We start from the raw sequence: 20913 nt of genomic DNA on the forward strand, positions 1-20913 counted from the left end.
ACATAAATTACATTTAAGAAAGATGCAAAAATGACGTCCTTGTTGCTAAAACTGCTATCTCTTTCAGACAACCTTAAGTTAAAGGAAAGAAACAGGTAACAAGGTACACAGCGTAGATAAACATCATAAATACATTACAATGAAGTAATAATATCTATTTTATATAAATAATAGTAGAGATGCCCCAAATTTAGGAATTACTAAATTAGTAAAAATCCTATTTAACCCCTCCTTTTAGCTTATAGACTGTGTTAGGAGTGGGGACGACAACAGCCCAAGGGGTCAGGATCGATCCCGCAATTCACATCGCCAGGCGGCCCTTAAACCATTGCGCTTTTGAAGTTTGCTAAATTTATTAAAATAAATCAAACTACAGCAATGAATATATAGATATTTTATATCAAATAATATAATCCTGTCGCAGTATATACATTTTCAAGACACAATACAAAATCAACCTAATAGACAAATTAGTCACGTTCTGTAACAATGAAAGTTGCTCGGAAAGAATTTATAAGTATAGTGTTCACTTCAATGGTTGTGTTATCAAATCAAATTCCTTTATTCAATATAGAAGCACTACCACCGGTTCTGAAAGCAAAATACCCCGACCTGAGAACCGGTGAAAGAAACTCAGCGGTTTTTTTTGTTCACAAATATTCAATATCAAAAGAAATAGCCAGGAGGCGATCGATTTATCCCAAGTGCTTTCAACCATGATCTCACTATTTGTATTTAAGAACCTTTCGAACACAAGCGTTCTTGAACGTTTTTTTATATTTGGCAAGAGAGGCATTTTGAACGCTTTCCGGGGTCCTGTTGTAGACTTCGTTGTCCCGTACATATTGTCCGAGAAAAGAGTTACTGACTCCATGCAGTCGAGTAACAGGAGTAACAAGTTGGTATTTGTTCCTTGTTCATTCTTACTACTCTTGCTGCCCGTCAGCTTCGCATGGGTAGGGAAAGTTTTACCATAAAAAGTTCATGTCGTAATAAACTCTCTTGGTTTACACAGGGCAGGCAAGTAAAACTCAAAAGCAAGAAAAACGAAGGGCATTATCTTTTCTGACATTTTCAACAACTATGGTCGTATTTTAGACATTTTACTCAAAACCTCAATGATTTTTAACACGACCTCAAATGGTTTAAACCGTATGAAAGTCTTTTTTGTAGTTTTTCAATTTATCGCGTCCAAACAGATAGATGTGATCGCTTTGTATGCTGTAAAAGTACATAGGTACAGAATTTTAGTCCATATAATATTGGCAACGTCTGCTTAAAATAATTAGCTCTTCTATCTAATAAGCTACATATATATATAAAAAATAATTTAAATATTGTTAGGTATTTTTGCGATCATGACAGAAAAACTTAATACATAATAAATGTTCGAGACGTATAGATATTCAAAATTGTAATTCTGTGATTTTCCATTCTAGGTTACCTTTTTTTTGGAGTATTACAAGTCGCCCAATTTATTGGAACTAAATTCTTGTACGCGGCTTAAGGAAAAAGCGTTCTTTGTTATTGGTTTAATTCACACGGAACTTCAATAACAGTTTTTTTTTATCGTTAATCAGTGACAAACTTTGATAATATATTTTATAATCTGGTTTATTTAATAAATATAAAGCGAAAGTATTCTTGTCCAAACAGAGTATCCCACGGCGAAACTCATTTTGTACATTTTCCGAAATCGATTCTTAGTCACCATCGTATGTAAATTGACAAATGATCTTCAAGCCAAGTAATGCTGTATCAACTGTAATAGAACGCAGCAATGGATTCAAATAGAAAAATAAAATCACTCACCTCTGGGCATAATATTCGAAGAATGCTACGAGAATTTCGATCGACCTAGTCATTGCAGCCCACATTTCGTGCGATTTGCATTTTGAGAGCGATGGCATAGGCAGTCTTGACTGATCGTCAGACATTTAAACACACATGGTTAATAATATCACTGTCAAATTCACACCGAGTTTATTTCAGTTGAACATTTCAAAACTTAAAAAAAATAATGAAAAGTTGTTTAACTATATATGTTTATGAGTATACGCGCGCGTAATCATAGTTTATCTGAAAACGTAACGCGAAAATCTGTGTCTACGTTACTACACCGCCTACACAGACCGTCTGTAGTACTCAGCAACAGGTCAGCTTATTTACATAGAAAAAACCGCTACTATACAAATTTAATTTAAACGGCCAACGTTAAAATTGTCACGTGATTCTAAATTTGAATTATTAATTCAAATTTCGAATTACATGCCGGTATAAAAAAAGTATTTAATTTAATTCTAAATGAACGTACGCTTCTATCGGGCCCCGTTCTTGAACTGAGAAAGGATCGGATGGCGCATGCCCTGATGGAATATACGGCCAATTTATTCGACCTTTCCATCCCCTCTATCCTGGATGAATTGTTGGTACTTAGAGGTAGTTGTTTACAAACGCACGGGTCTTGGTATAATGGTTGGATCGACGGCAATAATATATAACACTCACTCGCTACAAGGGAATCCACAGTTGGTTTGACTTTAGATACCAATTTATAACAGTCTTTTCACCTTGATGTAACTTTATATGTTCTCTGTTATATACGTCGCTGTGTGTTTGTCAAACGCCGTGACATTATTATTTTGCTAGTGACATTACAGATGAACAGTTTTGTTTCACGGTTTCGCACTTTACGTTACAATTTTTGTATTTCAATCTAATTGGAAACATTTCGTAAAAAATATGGATGAATAAGTATCCGAAGTATACGAAATGCTTTTATTGTGGGTTTGTATTTATTACAATTTTTTTTTATGGTATCGGTAGGTGGGCGAGCAAGCCACCTGATGGTAAGTGGTCACCACCACCCAAAGACCATGGCACTGTAAGAAATATTAACCATTCCTTACATCACCAATGCGCCACCAACCTTGGGAACTAAGATGTTATGTCCCTTGTGCCTGTTACACTGGCTCACTCACCCTTCAAACCGGAATACAACAATACTGAGTATTGCTGTTTGGCGGTAGAATATCTGATGAGTGGGTGGTACCTACCCAGACGGGCTTGCACAAAGCCCAACCACCAAGTAAACAATAAATGATCGGCGTGTTTTTTTATATGCCTGATTTTTATTTTCAGATATCATGATAATCGAGGTTTTGGCCATACCAGTCGCTTTGTGTGTGTACATGTTCGTTTGTTATCGTATATCTTCTGAACAACCTTTTATAATTTAACCAATGAGGTATCGTTACAAGCGTTTTGATCGTCGCTGATTTATAAGAGTAACAATATCACGATACGCTTAATATTCTTTGCTAAATCTTGAAGGTATTGGTACAGATCACGTGAATTTTAACCGTAGATTGTGGTTTCAAAACTGGACCAGCACCATCGCTGTAATTTCATTTCATTAATTTATGTTCAGCTTATTAAATTCATCGTGTTGGCTGTGAAGGAAAACATAGTAAAACCTCCAACCTTGTTTGTACAAGAATGGCGCAATAAGCTCCAAATATTCTCAAGGTGAGGATACTTAGTACTGCCGTGATGATATTATTCGTTGACTTCCAGTCAGGGTATATTACATACATATATAATTGTATTTAACTAACATTAATGTATTTTTAAATGAAAAAGAGTTTCTTGCCGGTTCTTCTTGATAGAATCTAAATTCCGAACCGGTAGCTTCACTTAATATAGTTTGTTAAATGACGATTCAAAAGTGCTTGTGAAAGCCTACTCGAATAAAGTATATTTTGATTTGATTTGTTACTTATTGTCTTCGTATTTTTTGAAACGGAGTTCTTGTACGCGGCTTACAGTAGAGTTACTGGCAGAAACCGTCGCGTAAGGAAATGGTTTTATTCTCTCCAGGCAACCTTTCTCTCCCTTTTTCTTGTTCTCTGTCTCTTTCTATTATATACGGTTTTATATTATCTATAAAAGCAAAACACTGATTAATCACGAAATCTCAGAAACGATAACACCTAGAAACTTGAAATTTAAAAGGTTACTTATAGGGTGTAGATTGTAGACATGCACTAAAAACGGATTTTACGAGACTTTAAATATATCATAATATTTACGCGTAAATTTGAAACATAGGTCTACTGGATAGCTTATAAGGTAGCCTTGGGATCTTGGGTTAAAGTACTGGATCAAGTCATTTTTGTATAGAAACTGGCCGTACTACGGAACGAGACGTGATGGCTAGAATGCGTGCATCTTAGCCGATGATTGCGGGTTAAAACCCAGGCAAGCTTAATTTGTGTCTATAATTCATTTCGTGCTCGGCGGTGAAGGAAAACATCGTGAAGTAGCCTGCATGTGTCTAATTTCAACGAAATTCCGCCACATGTGTATGGCATTGGAGCAGCGTGGTGGAATATGCTCCAAACCTTCTCAAAGGGAGAGTAGGCCTTAGCTCAGCAGCGGGAAATTTACAGGCTGTTAATGTTGTAATGTGTAGTTCGGGTAGCATGGAACATGGTTATCCTAAGTCTAAACTCTTTCTTGTCGTGTTGGACTTATCGTCTGATTGGATCATGAGAGTGACGGGATGGAAAAAACTCTTGTTTGCGCTCACAATTCTGAACGCACTTGCGTTTCTCTCGTGAATAGCATTAAGGAGTACCGAAGACAGAAGCATTATCTGTTTCCTTATAGAGCAATGGGCGCAAATCGACACAACAACAGGTTTTGTTTGTGAACCTATCGGGGGGAGCTGTATGTTAAAAAACGATGTTAAATATATTCATGGATAATCTCAAAAATGAATACAATATTATTAATGTCACTTAGATGTCCTAAAATCCACAACAGCGCGATTTTTAAGTCATTTTCTGCCTCGCACAACCACTCTGTGGAACCAGCTTTCGCCGGCGGTTTTTCCGAACCGATACGACTTGGGAACCTTCAAGAAAAGAGCGTACTCCTTCCTGAAAGGCCGGCAACGCACTTGCAAGCCCCCCGGCGTTGCAGATGTCCATGGGCGGTGGTAGTCACTTTCCATCAGGTGAGCCTCCTGCTCATTTGCCTCCTCTAACATAAAAAAATATCTTAAGTATGAAAAGAAATACCACTAAAAATGTTGAACGTCCAAAGAACTGGGTTCCCTTAAGGGACAAACCCTACAGCCGTAGATCTCAAGAGCAATACATTTTTTAAATCTTTTAATAAATAAAAAAGTTTAGATTAATTGTACGTTGGAAAAATCGCAAGAAATGTATGTAGTTTAAATCACAGATAACTTACTAAAAATACATGACCTACGAAATTTTATATGAACTTCTTGGAACAGCGTTGGAATGTTTTCTTTCTCTCTGGGGAGATTAAAGGTTGAAGAATTGAAGATGTGACGTTAACTTACGTAAGTTATAGGGTGAGTCATAATCACATACTGTAGTAATATATAACCTCTTTGTTTTTTGTTGTTTTATAACTAATGTCATATATCACTCTTAAGAACTATGTTATTTTATTACATACATACATACATTAGCAGCCTGTAAATTTCCCACTGCTGGGCTAAGGCCTTCTCTCTTTTTGAGGAGAAGGTTTCGAGCATATTCCACCACGCTGCTCCAATGCGGGTTGGTGGAATACACATCTGGCTGAATTTCGTTGAAATTAGACACATGCAGGTTTCCTCACGATGTTTTCCTTCACCGCCGAGAACGTGGTGAATTATAAACACAAATTAAGCACATGAAATTCAGTGGTGCTTGCCTGGGTTTGAACCCGAAATCATCGGTTAAGATGCACGCGTTCTAACCACTGGGCTATCTCGGCTCGTTCTTTTATTATATAGAATAAAACCTAAAACTTAAATATTTGCATGGTATTATAAAATATATTATATATATATTGCGTTAAAAAAATCTTGTACAAATTATTTAAGACCTATAAATTATTAGCCATTTAATATTGAGTCAGCTTATTCTGTTTGCAGTTTAGTCTAGTCTGTTTGTGGCTTTGCCTTCGCCAAATGCTTGGACTGGTCGGAATGATTGGAATTCAGTAGGGTATTTATGAGTCCAGGAGCTCGGATTTGTAACCATATTATAGTAATAAAACAAAGATTAATATTCGATAATTGTTTGATAGTGACAGATTTCGGATTGTCGTTGATCTTTTCTTGATTCACACAGGCATGGTAGGAAATATTAACCATCCCCTTTATTGTCATTGAGCTCAAATCTAGGGAAGTAACATTTTACGTTTCTGCCTTTGGTGGCCTTGGCTGGTGGACCAGGTGGGCCTGATTAAAACACTACCACCAAGAGCTAAGGCTAGATTATGTTATGTTTAAACTTTATTAGACAAAACCACAATACACCACAATAGTACCAGATGTATAGCAGGTTAAAAGCGCCAAAGCCCTCATCACATAATCATGATAGCGTAGTCTATCATAACTTATACTTGATATATATAGCTTCCTTTTCTGACTTCATACTCATAAAATTCATACGAAATCATTCTAACATCCCTTAATGTTGAAATTTCCAAAAATCCTTTCGGAACGGATACTCATTTTATATAATAAAACTCTGTTCCAAATTTAAACTTTCTAGGCTCAATCGTTTTGGCTGTGATAGACAGGACATTTTTTTTTATAAGTATACCAAGGATTTCACTTTCCAATAAATATGTAATTAAGCATTGTCAATACAATATATCTTAAAATACAATAAAACGCTGAATACGAATAAATATTGGAAGATTTATTGTTCTCTTGGGAAATTTTGAATTTTAAATTGACGAGGAAATTGGGTATTGGATTCTTTACAAGACAGAGAAAGAGTGTAATATTTCCAGGATTCTTGTGTGTATGTGAGTTTATCTATACCATAAAAGATTTCTGGTATAGAATTTTTCGGTACATAGAACGCTGCTTGCTTTCGTATTGACTTTGTCGAATCGAAACAGTATTAAAGTCTGGAGCGACAGAAAATGTCGAAACGCCTTCGTTTCCCATTTTAAATTACATTTTTGCCGTGAAACTCTTGGGAAACTATGTATCAGCGTAAAAAAATCTGCAGACACCTAGAAATTCTCATCGACTATTCAGCTGACAAGAAAACTTTTCACATTCGAAGTCTGATAAAATCATAATCGAAATATTCTTTATTCAAATAGGCTCATGAAAAGCACTCTTGAATTGTCACGTTACAGTCACGTTGAATGACTGGCATTCTTTTTGCTTATAAATAAGTAAAGTAAACACCCTTTAAACGTCCTATTGATGGCCTTAAGTTTCTCTCTTTTTTTGAGAACTAGATCTGGAGCATTCCACCACGCTGCTCCAATGCAGTTATACCTGTGGCAGATTTTTATTCACTGCCAAGCACGACATGATTTATAAACAGAAATTGAGCACAATAAAACTCCGTGGTTCTTTAAAGTTTGCCTACCCGTTGCATATATTTTCATCGATTTATTTGTAACTACAAATCATCTCGTGCTCGGTTAAGGAAAATATCGCGAGGAAAATCTTGCATATGGTGAAATTCCAAATGTTCTCATATCTTTTTGACATATATTTTTAATATTTATTTTTAAATTTACTTATGTGAGCAGCGTAAACCTTCTCCACAAACGGAGAAACTTTTGGGATACCACCGTAGGACGTTAACAGGCGCGTTAACAGGCCGAAAGCGTGAGACTCCGAAGTGACGGAGAGGGTACCGCAAGTTTTTTGGTGGTTTTTCCGGTGTACTAGAGCGCACCGGTAGCCCAGGGTACCGGCGAATACAAATCCAGAACAAAAAAAAGGACGTTTACGAGCTTACTTCGAATCGTACCCAATTGATATCATCATAATTTAAATAAATACTACAAGCGAAGCCACTTTTATAGCTTAGTCATATAGTAATTTTACTACATCACATTCGTATGGTTTCAAATCAATCTGGCGCTAATGTACAATTAATGTTACTTGTAATTTACGTTTGAAGAAAGCCTACAAATAATTTTAAATTAGCCTACACGTAACATTTCACTAAAGTTTATTTACTAATATATTGTATAAATGAAACGAGGTTCATTGTGCGTTCAATTTCAGATAAAAAACACTTAGATCCATAATTTGTATCTAGACACAGATATGCAAAGACAAAGAATTAATACCTCTTTCTCCTCTGTTTGTCAAACGTTTTTTTTTATCGTTCGGTAGCTATTGAAGAGTTCCCAGTGCTATAAATAAAAATGGAAATACTTATTTCAAAAACTAAACCGAAATATGTAGTTTTTTTTCCCTCAAATATTCAACATTGATATTTAAATAACTTGATTTCACTTGGTTTGAGTTTTGCATACCGCCAAACAACAATACTTAGTATATTTGTGTTCCGGTTTGAAGGGTAAGTGTCAGTCAGACAGTGTAACTACAGGCTAAAGGGACATACATCTTAGTTCCCAAGGTTGGCAGAGCAATGGGCGATGTATGGAATTGTTAATATTTCTTACAGCGCCTTTGTCTATGGGCGGTGGTGACCACTTACCATCAGGTGGCCCATATGCTCGTCTGCCAACCAATGCCATAAAAAAAATGCAGCTTTCCTCACGATGTTTTCCTTTACCGCCGAGCACGAGATGAATTATAAACACATGAAATTCAGTGGTGCTTGCCGGTGTTTGAACCCGAAATCATCGGTTAAGATGCATGCGTTCGAACCCTTGGGCCATCTCGCCTCTTACTCTTGGCCACTTACTCATATCATATCAATATCATAAGAAAAACATCTCATGATCGGCGTAAATACAAAAAAATGTACAAAAACTAAGGTTTGTCAAAAGAAATTCTGTCACATAAATATCTAACAGCACGGAAGTGGCTTAAAAAAGAGAGTTCAGCCATGGAATATTTTTGGGTGCTATTCTATTTCAGCTTTTATGAATTCTTTATGCAAATAATACGTAATCAAAATAAAAATATACTTTATACAAGTACCTTACAAGCACTTCTGAATAGTCATTTAACAAACTATATTAAGTAAAGCTACCACCGTTTCGGAATGTAGATTCTACCGAGAAGAACCGGAAAGAAACTCAGTAGTTACTCTTTTTCAACATCCCAAAAATACAGTCATGTTAGTTAAATACAATTATATATGTAAGTATAATATATTTTGATTTTAAAAAATTAGTTTGTACGCAGAGGGTAATCTCCGGAATTAATGATAGAATTCTAAAAAAAAAAATCAATGGTAATTACATTATTCTTGAGCAGTATTAATTATATTTATATCATATAATTTTCTTTATTAATAAATAGCTGTCGTGCGAAGGTAAGGGTTGTTATGAGTAAAATCATCGTTCAAAGATTTCCATTGTATTTATAATCATGTCTCACAATATCAATGCGAGTTCAGAGATATTCTTCGTCCATTATGTCTGTTTTAACATTAGCTTATTCAGTTTGTATTGTGGTCATGTATTTTTATTAAAATAATTTCTGGCCTTGCTTTTTTATCCAATTTAATATAAATGTTTGCCAACCAATCTATTCGCCCCTGTACTGTGCTAATTCAACGTCATACGACATTTTTTCACGCGTTTATTCAATACTAGCCAGTATATACCTTAGTTAGTAAGCAACTAGTTTGTTTTCGGCGAGGAAAGTTGAAATACTCGGCTGTTCTCCACTATAATGCGTATGAATCATACATATAAACCTTCCTCTTGAATCACTCTGCTTATTGATGAAAACCGCATTCAAATTCGTTGCGTAGTTTAAAAGATCTGACCGTACAGACGGCGGGTTTTATACTATGTAGAGATTTCATAATTTTCTAAAACTATTATTTTGAAAAACAAAGGGAAACTTAATAATTTTCTTAAAGGTAAAAAGTAAAAATAATTGATAAATATCATTTATTTATTTGATAACGGTTAAATACTTTGTGACATTTCAATGAAATTATAATTTACGTTATTTTTTTTTAATCATGTCTTATCTGGAATTTTTCTAAAGGACGTATGTTGTTGACTTTTCGGTAAGCATTTTTGAAATTAACGAATTATTCGTAGTTTTCGTGTATTTGAATTACTTTGGTCAGTATTTATCTATAAGAAGACCGGCGATTTATCTCCAACGTTGAACATCTTAGAAAAGAATACAATATACAGAAACACGTTACACAATTTTTTACGGACATAAAAAGAGAAAATTATATCTTCATAATATTAAAATTTGTTGCACTCAATTAATAAAACAATTCCTTAATTTCATGAATAATTCTAAGTCTTATTTCGTATTCTTAGCCATTATTATCATCAAAATCATTATTATGATCCTCCATGCTCCCCCATCGCTGGACCCTGGTCTATCTAAAAACAACCACAACAATGAGCTTAATCTTTGGCATCATCGTTACAGTCATCACCACCAACATAGTCGTCATCATCATCCACCGCTGGACCTAGGTCATACGTCATTCCAATAACACACCACTGAACTTGATCTTTATCATCATCATTATAAACATCACCAATATCGTAATTATCATCATCTTCCAACTTGTCATCATCGCGCCTATTCTGAGGACATATTTTCTTTTATTTACCAAGAACTCATTATAAGGGGTTTCACTGAATGCGAAACAAATTCCCTTAATAACAACTGGTTAACTAAATAAGCAGATTATAATACTATGAGCCATATTCACCGTAGGGCTTTGTGCAGGGTAGGTACCTTAGTACTGCTATATTCCAGTTTGCAGGATGCGAATACAGTGTACAGGCATAAGGGATAGAACGTATTAGTTCCCAAGGTTGGTGGCGCATTGGCCATGTAAGGAATGGTTACTTTCTTACATCTGAAATATCTATGGGCGGTGATGACAGCATCAGGTGGTCCATTAGCCCGTCCTCTTATCGATTACATAAAAAAATAAGAGCTGATACTTTCCCTCGGCGTAGTTCTATTTAATTACTTTAATCTCCATTTATTCGTTAAATCCAAAATCAAAGTCTGGAAAAATCCAACGATTTTAAACTGGATTTTTTCAATCGCTTTTAAACTAAATTGGTATTGAATAAACTGACCCGTCTTCAAACTATCATCAAATGTGTTTGAATAAAAGAAATTTAAATATTCAGACTGAATTGTTCCGACAGAGTATTTTCAACTTAAAATATACCGTTAAATTCAACTATTTAGTATTAAGTGAGCTCCCAAATGAGACATTTGGAGAATCTTCCAACATGGTTCAGAGATATTACCCAATAAATGTTATCGAATTTTTATCCTGAAAGAGATTTGTTTATACACTCGGAAAAATGCAAAATTACCTTTATCTGTGATTCAACACAGATCGTGTCAGATTGCTTTCCAATCGGATTATGAGTTTGAGGTGATAAATAGGTCGCTGTGCTTAGACACAACATGTGTGTGCGTATTTCCTGCGTTTTTGGTCATTTTCATGCCCTAGAACTAAAATTATAAATAGTGCGGAGGCCAAGTCGTTCAGATTGCTGCCTTTGAAAAATAAATCAATAATAGAAAAAAATATCTATCACTTAAAATCACATGGATTCTAGCGAAAAAATAAACCCTCACAAAGAATTTCCACGGTGACTTAACAGTCAACAGGCGAGCGGTCGTAAAAGTCTAAGACTCCTTTACAAAGGGGCGAACGAATATTTAAATTGTAAAATATAATAAAAACCGAATATGTCATTTACATTATGAGCTTTTATTTTTATTAAATATAGAACTTTGAATGCACGAATAAAAACAATATTAACTCCATTTCTTCTGTTGTTACTTACATTAGCAGCCTGTAAATTTTCCACTGCTGGGCTAAGGCCTCCTCTCCCTTTGAGGGGAAGGTTTGGAGCATATTCCACCACGATGCTCCAATGCGGCTTGGTGGAATACACATGTGGCAGAATTTCGTTGAAGACACGTGCAGGTTTCCTTACGATGTTTTCTTTCACCGCCGAGCACGAGATGAATTATAAACACAATTTAAACACATGAAAATTCAACGGTTGTCTGGGCTTGAACTTGCAATCATCGGTTAAGATGCACGCGTTCTAACTCTGAAGTATCAATCATACTTTATTATGGCCGCTCCGCTATCACATGTAGTCTAATTCAAACTAAGCAATCATAATCAAAATAAAAACGCGCCGAGCACAATAGTGGTGGCGCGAACAAGGCGACAACAATCAAACAAACAAGCAAACAAAGGGAAGATTGCCAAAACAGTATTCAATAATAATAGACCTGTTGGATTACAGGGGGTGCCGGGTTAGCCAGGGGCCGGATCGGGAGTCCACTGTATATATTATGCTTTTAAAATCGGTCAGAAGAATAAATAAATAAATAAATATAAATATTGGAAAACATCACATGCATTACTCTGATCCCAATGTAAGTAGCTAAAGCGCTTGTGTTATGGAAAATCAGAAGTAACGACGGCACCACAAACACCCAGACCCAAGATAACATAGAAAACTAATGAACTTTTTCTACATCGACTCGGCCGGGAATCGAATCGAACCTCGGAGTGGCGTACCTATGAAAACCGGTGTACACACTACTGAGTGCTATATTTTGTATGTATATTAAATTAGTTGGTGGTAGGGCTTAGCGCAAGCCCGTCTGGGTAGGTACCACCCCCTCATCAGATATTCTGCCGTCAAGCATCAATACTTCGTAGTGTCTTGTTTCGGTTTGAAGGATGAGTGAGCCAGTGTTACTACAAGCACAAGGGACATAACATCTAAGTTCCCAAGGTCAAGCCTTGTAAGGGATGGTTAATATTTTTAACAGCACCAATGTTTATATCATTTGTTTTATTAATAAATCGTAATTAATTGTAATTGTTCGCTAGCCCTTACTAAAATTATAAAGGCGATAGTTTGTATGTATGAATGTTTGTTACTCTTTCAATCGAAAACTACTGAGTGGATTTTAATAAAACTTTACAGGAATATAGCTTATACATCAGAATAAAACATAGGTTATAATTTATAAATATATTGTGTCTAATACCTGATAACCAACCGTTAAAAGCGAGCAAAGCCGCGAGCTAAAACTGGTTATGTATGTAGTATGTAGCAGGAGTTCGATATTATCGTTAAATATTTGGCTTGTTATAAGAATTCCCTTAGTGGTTATAAAGACATATTTTTATGTCTTTCTGAAGTAAATATATCAAAACCACACGGTGAAGTTTATTAAAGAAGCCATTGTATGGAAATCTATGAGAACGTTAAAACTTTGTTGTTTATGTCTTTCCGTTGGTGGCGTACAAGAAAATCTGATGTGATTTCAACGAATAATGTCTTTAATAATATTATATATTTATAGAACCTTCGGATTCGGGATATCTATATCAATAATTTCGTGCAGGTCTACCACCCGATCGAACCTTACCCATAATTATAATACGTTAAAAAATTGATTGAGTTGACAATATATATCCGCAAAATTCGTATAATCGAGATATTTCGATATTAAAATCCATGAAACTCAATGACATGACAGTTTAACGGGAGGCCATGTTTGACGTTAACGGGTCCGTAGCACGATTGGAGGGATGTCATCGGGTCCACTCGACTAATGAATATCCAAGGAAAGAAGTGCTTTACGAACTGCACTTTGCCGGAATTTAACCACCGGCATCGTGGTATCACACCGCGGGATTGTTGGTGGTGACTTTACTCGGTCATCCAGAGTCGAGCTTGCCGCGAAGAGAGAGCCTAAAAGATCTTTTTCCTTCGCGGTATGGGCCAATGACTCACCGTCCCTGTGCAAAGATGGAAAAGAGGGCTGACAGAAATTCCCTAAGACAGCCTTAGCGAGAGGCCAGAACGCACGTGTTCCTGAAGGGAGGCGCACCAGTTTCTCGCCAATTCTGCCAATGTACTCCGTCTTCGCCTTAACAATCACGTTTTTGAAGGACCTAGAGGCAGAGTTATATTCTTTTCTGAATGCGCTGGTATTTACATCACGAGACGCCGATGCGTTAGCCCAGTCTTGGTAACGTTCCCATTGTCGGCGTGAAGCCGATTTGCAGAAACGACCAAACCAGGGCTGGGACTTGCCACCGATGGGGACCGCATTTCAGCAAAAAGTAAAACAGGAAAATTGGTGGACAAACAGAGAAATAATTTTTACTTTTATGGATTTATTTCAAAGCAACCGAAATAAAATGATCAGAAAGGACGCTGGTGGAAATTTGTATTCGAACATGACCGAATTCGTACTAAAGGTCGCTCTTTAAAATTCCCACAAAATTGAATTAAAAGAATAACCAATGTAAAAAAACTTACTTACTTAATATAAATTTAAAATAAAATTTAGATACATAAACAGTTCAGTAGCTAAGTTACAATTAAGATATTTTGTAATTTAGCCTAGTTCTTGCTCGAAGTGACTTCCCCTATTGGGAACGCAAAGTCGAATTCTTTTTCTAAGTTGTGACTTAACTACCGAACTAGTCAAATTGGAAGTGCGTTTATAAAATTAAGCTTTGCCCCGTGTGAATCCATTTGAATTTCGTGAATAAGATCCAAGTTTCCTCTGCTCAGAATTGGGTCATTTACGAGCTGATAACTTTGATAAGGAATTAATACTTTAATTACATTTAAGTCAATTGAATCATTAGAGTTGAATAAGCAAAACAAACCATGTAATGATGAAATGATATTACCGGGATCAACTCGGCAAGGAAATTATTATTAATATCAACTCCAGGTTAGTTGTCGGGGCGTCACAGTAGCCTGGACAAGCGATCCTGTAACGCCCCCGAAAAAACGGAATGGGTATTAGTGGATATTCCGCCGCAATCGACACCGGTGAGTTCTACATATACCCCTACTTTATGTAGGGGAAACGCATAAAAGAATCTTTCCAGCGAGATCAAATTAAAGTGAGTTCCAGTAGTTGCGTTTAAAAATCCTCTCATCAAAGGTTAGAAAAAAGAGATTACTAGAAGCAATAAAACCTTTTTTGTGCACTCAATGTTCTATAACTCTTAACTGAACTTCGTAATATATAGTTAGGAAATTCCTTTATCTTTATCTATAGTTGCCATTTTGTTTGTGAGATCTCGGACAATAAGGTAAGGTCATTATGGCACAACGTTTGATTTAAAAGAGTACTTTGTTGTTTTTAAGGAATTCAAACTTGAATACCAAAGCTGAGATGATTGATTTGGAATTACATGATGAGCTATTAGCGCAACAATGAAGATGTCCTAGACAGAACGATGTGGACGACGAAAAGAAAAGCAGAATCACGAATTTCTATGATTTGGCGTTTTCTTTTAGTTAAGATCATTTCGAGGTTAGAGACACTTGTTTGTACGTAAATTGTTCCAAGCTATTGAAATTTGAGAGCCGAGATGGCCCAGTGTTTAGAACGCGTGCATCTTAACCGATGATTTCGGGTTCAAACCCAGGCAGGCACCACTGAATTTTCATGTGCTTAATTTGTGTTTATAATTCATCTCGTGCTCGGCGGCGAAGGAAAATATCATGAGGAAACTTGCATGTGTCTAATTTCAACAAAATTCTGCCACATGTGTATTCCACCTACTCGTATTGGAGCAGTGTGGTGGAATATGCTTCAAACCTTCTCCTCAAAGGGAGAAGAGGTATTAGCCCAGCAGTGGAAAATTTACAGGCTGCTAATGTATGTATGTAATGTATCGAAATTATCGTTTTTCGTAAATCTGTATCCCTTTTGTATGCAATAATTCGTTTCTGTGTTATTCTTAAACTTTGCATAGCAAGCGTATCTAGGAGATATGTTTGAAGCGAGTTCAATATTTTATTCAGTGGGTTTTTAAGCGACATCTGTATGTCATACCTAAGACGAGACAACAAGCGCCCAGGGCCTGCGTCCGGGTACTCTGAAGACAAATTGTATGGCGTATAAAAAATATGAATTGGGTGCGCTCTGGACTTTTGTTATATTACGATTCTCTTCAAATTATTCAGAGTTAAGCTTTTTATTCCACGTGACCAAATTGCAGTCGTTTATTATTTCTAAGGAGAAAGTAACTTTAAGGGTTGGGGCGTATTTTGTTTAGTGGTCATTGTATTATTTAAAAGTAAAGTAAATGTGTCCATTAGCAGTCTGTAAATTTCCCACTACTGGGATAAGGCCTCCTCTCCCTCTGAGGAGAAGGTTTAGAGCATTTTCCACCACACTGCTCCAATGCGGGTTGGTGGAATACATATGTGGCAGAATTTCGTTGAAATTAGACACATGCAGGTTTCCTCGCGATGTTTTCCTTCACCGCCGAGCACGAGATGAATAATAAACACAAATTAAGCACATGAAAATTCAGTGGTGCCTGCCTGGGTTTGAATCCGAAATCATCGGTTAAGATGCACGCGTTCTAACCACTGCCATCTCGGCTCTACTGCTAAGTAAAGACTTCCCGAACTTTTGAGGAGAAGGCTTGGACACATGCTGATTCGATATGAGATACACGTTTGACAAATTTTATACTGACACATGTTGACACAATGTTTTCGTTCACCGCCAAACACGACATGAATTATAAACACCAGAAAATTTCAATGGTCCTTCTCTGGGCTCTGCCCGCAATCATTCGTACTGATTCACATCCATATTTCTTCATTTGTAACGATCTGGAAGGGATCTCCGTATTCTCAGTGAATGTTAAAATATATTAAGTATATAATATTATATACTAGCAATACGTTTCGTTGTTTATTTCTTTATATATAATATATATCATTCAAGAAAAATATGAACAGTATATTAATTGGTTTGACCTCATTCCAAAGGTAGGCCACATCTTTAGGTTCATTTGGGTATATTTAATTTCCAAGGTCAACTTTTTGTAGCCAAAGATTTATTGGTTGCACGTAATTTTACAATCGTTTTTATCTTCTAAAGTATTAATTCGAATGTTATAAATCTAATAGATATTTTTAATCTATATTAAATGCTTAACATAGATAACATGTTTATTTGAAGAAGAATTTACTTGGTGATAGGGCTTTGTGCAAGCCCGCCTGGGTAGGTACCACCCACTCATCAGATATTCTACCGCCAACAGCAGTACTCAGTATTGTTGTGTTCCGGATTGGAGGGTGAGTGAGCCAGTGTAACTACAGGCATAAGGACATAACATCTTAGTTCCCAAGGTTGATGGCGCATTGGTGATGTAAGGAATGTTTAATATTTCTTACAGCGCTATTTTTTATGGCCGGTAGTGACCACTTAGCATCAGGTGACCTATTTGCTCGTCCGCCTACCGATATCATAAAAAAAGAGTTAGATAAAATGACTTCGTAAATAAGATAAAGTTTTTTACTAATCTGTAAAAGATAAAAATACTTAATTATTGTGAGTGCACCTTAAAAGATCCATTATATTGCAAATTTTTAATTAGGCTTTTTAAGAATTAAAATTTTCTAGAAGATTGTTTTGTTTTGATTATACCCTAAGGTTTATCTAGCTTAGCCATTTAAGCGTACGAAAACAGTTTTTTGGATAAAACACCGGCATAGTTCAGCCATTTTGTACAAAATATTTAAATAAAACTTCGTTTATTCTTTGATTAAAAATCTAATCAAAATTCGTTGAGTGGTTCTATAGTCTTGTAGCTGTATTATTGAAAAAGTACGTGTGATTCGTGTCTGAGAAGTAAACTTTATCTATCGAGTTCCGTGTTTTTTTTCCTGTACACCACAGGCTTAGAAGAAGTAAGCGGAGATACACACAGAAACAGAAAACGACTTTGTTTTGTACTGTTTATTAGATCCACTAGCAACCGTGCTTCGCACGGAATACATTAAAGGACAATCAGAAAAAAGATCCTTTATTTTAACGCAGGAGTGCGCAGTATAATTCACCAAAGTTTCACCACAATCAGGTGAATGGTAGACGACCGCGTAGACATACAAACATTCAGATCTATTCATTAAGAAAATTACTTTTAGCATTTAATTTACCTTTAGATTCAATTGAACACTCTGAACTACTCGCATGAAAACGTATAAATTGTTCGACATAAGAATAACTGACCCCGTGTTGTGGGCAACCGAGGTAACAAGTTTATGTTTGTCCTTTGAATTGATAACCTCCACCAGGACTGTATGCGGGTCAAACATCAATTCTTTGTTTTACAAAAAAGTCCTGTCACACAACTGCATAGTCCTCCTGTAGTCCTGACGACCTTCGTGGTCGAGTAGTGTGTACACCGGTTTTCATGGGTACGCCACTTCGAGGTCCGATTCGATTCCCGGCCGAGTCGATGTAGAAAAAGTTCATTAGTTTTCTATGTTGTCTTGGGTCTGGGTGCTTGTGGTACCGTCGTTACTTCTGATTTTGCATAACACAAGTGCTTTAGCTACTTACATTGGGATCAGAGTAAGGTATGTGATATTGTCAAATATTTATTTATTAATATATCTCTTCGTCAGGATCCAAAATCAAAATCGAAATATTCTTTATTCGAGTAAGCTCATAATCGCTTTTGAATCGTCATGTTTCAGTGTTGAATTAATTGTAATGCTACCACCATTTCGGAAAGATTCTACCGAGAAAACCGCCAAGAAACTCAATACTTTTTTCCGCCATTTTATTACAGAATATGTCAGTAAACAGCAATGTGTTTTTATATATCCTACCTATATATATCAATAAATACTAAGTTCAAGCATTTTTATCTTTAATATTGTATTGAGTAATATGACAAAAAAGCATTTTAATTATAAATTTTTTAAAAAATATTCAAAAGATGACCTTGAGACTGAAAAGATCGTATCCCGGTCGTTGCTTTGTTATAATTAGAAAAGTAAGTAATTATAAAACCTTGCAAATTTTCCTGATGAGTTTATTCGACAGTTCTTCTCGGGTCAGGATATTTTATTTTCCGAAACAGTGGTAGTTTTAAAGATATAAGTACAAGATTATATATTCTTTGGTGCATTAATTGTCTATATTTCAATTTTTATTTATATAATAAGATCTAAGAGATTCCTATTTTGATAAATGTTGTAAAAAAATGTAAAAAAAAAAAAACAAAAAAAAAATCAAATTCGCTAATTAAATTTGGAAATAGAACAAAATATTTTATAATTAACTTTTTTTTTTAATTTAAACCAATTACAATTATTATGGCATCACAAACCATACTTGTAACATTGGCCTGTGCGTTTCCATGGCGACTTCATCGATTGATACGCAATCTCTACCTCTTTCATACTCGAATCGACTCATATATATTCGTCCTGCTCGCACAGTTATTATACAACTTCTAATTATTTTGTATTTTTCTTTGTCAAGTTTAACGGTTGCAATATATCAGGTATTAGGGTACAGTCTCGCATAAACTAAAAACTTTGACTTTTAATCTTCGGAACATTTTTCAACGACAATGTCTTTGATGGAATTCATATTCTTGTAAGTTCTAGAGAAATATTTCGATAAAATAAAATTTATGAAAACTAATTTATCAAACTGAGAAGAAACAGCGAACTGACAAAAAACTCAGTAGGTTTTTTTTGTCTCATTTTGTAACTGTTAAGAATTATCGATAACCCACAAAATTAAAATTTTAGTTATAATAATGATAAATTTATATTTTTTGTCCTATTTCGTTCTTACGAGAAAGTATTTTTAAAGGCCAAAATCGATAATCGATTCTACTTATTAGTTAATGCCAATAATCGAATCGATAATCAAAATGTTACGTTGCCGGAATCACTAATTCCATCTGTCAGAATTGAGTAACTGGCTGGACATTGTATTCCGACTTCGTAAATTCAATATAAACAAAACAAAATATACTTTATTCAAGTAGGCTTTAACAAACTATTTAAAGTAAAGCTACCACCGGTTCGGAATGGAGATTCCACCGAGAAGAACCGGCAAGAAACTCAGTAGTTACTCTTTTTAAATATCTAAAAATACAGTCATGTTAGTTAAATACAATTATATATGTATGTTATGTCTCCTGCCTGGAAGTCAACAAGCATTAACTCCACGCTTTTTTATCATCAATATAATCTTGTATCGAATAATATGCCTTCTTTACCGATGTATTTTTTACAATTGACTTGAATCTATGAAACGGCAAAGTTAAAAATGTCTGCGGAATTTTATCATAGAAGCGGATCTTACCAAAGGCATAAGATTCCACAGATATTTTACGATTTAGTTTTTTGATGTTACTGTAAAAAAAAGATATTTGTACGGTGTATTTAAATGAATTGTATGTATAACTCTCGAAATTAATTAACTTTATTAGTTTTCCTTTATTAGTTAAGTTAAGCAATGAATACAGTAATGTAGGGAATATTATAACAATGTTCCTGGTTCCAGAGTATCCAGAAGAGGGATTAACTTTCCCGCCAATATTTTTTTTTGAATGTTGCCCGCTTCAAAAATCGTAGCGAATTTCTTAAACCTATCCTTAAAATTAAGGAAAATGTAAAATGTAAAACCGATTATATTTATATAGTTCTTCGTAGAAGTAATTGATGGCGGTGAAGGGGTTGAATTCGCCCCTTATGAAAGACTCAACAGCATTACCGATTTTTGTTTTAATTAAATGTTGGCTAGATTTATGGTTTAATATTTTTTGGTCTTTCAGAGTTATGGGTTTGATATTGCTTGGAGCAATTCGTGAATTTTAGTCAGAGCAGCGCAGAGCAAACATCACGTTGAAAAATAATTAAAATGATGACCTCCGTGGTCGAGTAGTATGTATACCGGTTTTCATGGGTACGCTACTCTGAGGTCCCGGGTTCGATTCGGTCGATGTAGAAAAAGTTCATTAATTTTCTATGTTGTCTTGGGTCTGGCGGTTTGTGTCGTTACTTCTGATTTTCCATAACACAAGTGCTTTAGCTACTTACATTGAGATCAGAGTAATGTATGTGATGTTGTCCAATAATTATTTA

General features: G+C 35.4%; 1 protein-coding gene across 3 annotated transcripts in view; it reads right to left on the reverse strand.

Moving 5' to 3' along the window:
* The window catches only part of LOC113391633 (synaptotagmin-7), a 632900-nt gene that overhangs the window by 146134 nt on the left and 465853 nt on the right, over nt 1-20913 (reverse strand). Inside the window, exon 1 of one of the 3 annotated variants that reach the window (XM_064220037.1) lies at nt 1813-1958. The exons of the other annotated variants lie outside the window; for them this stretch is intronic. Within the exon in view, the coding sequence (XP_064076107.1) occupies nt 1813-1937 (125 nt within the window). The 5' untranslated portion in view covers nt 1938-1958. Of the gene's footprint in view, nt 1-1812; nt 1959-20913 lie in introns of those variants that run through there. 3 annotated transcript variants of the gene reach the window in all.

The sequence above is a fragment of the Vanessa tameamea genome, chromosome 30 (genome assembly GCF_037043105.1).
Source record: "Vanessa tameamea isolate UH-Manoa-2023 chromosome 30, ilVanTame1 primary haplotype, whole genome shotgun sequence".
NCBI lineage: Eukaryota > Metazoa > Arthropoda > Insecta > Lepidoptera > Nymphalidae > Vanessa > Vanessa tameamea.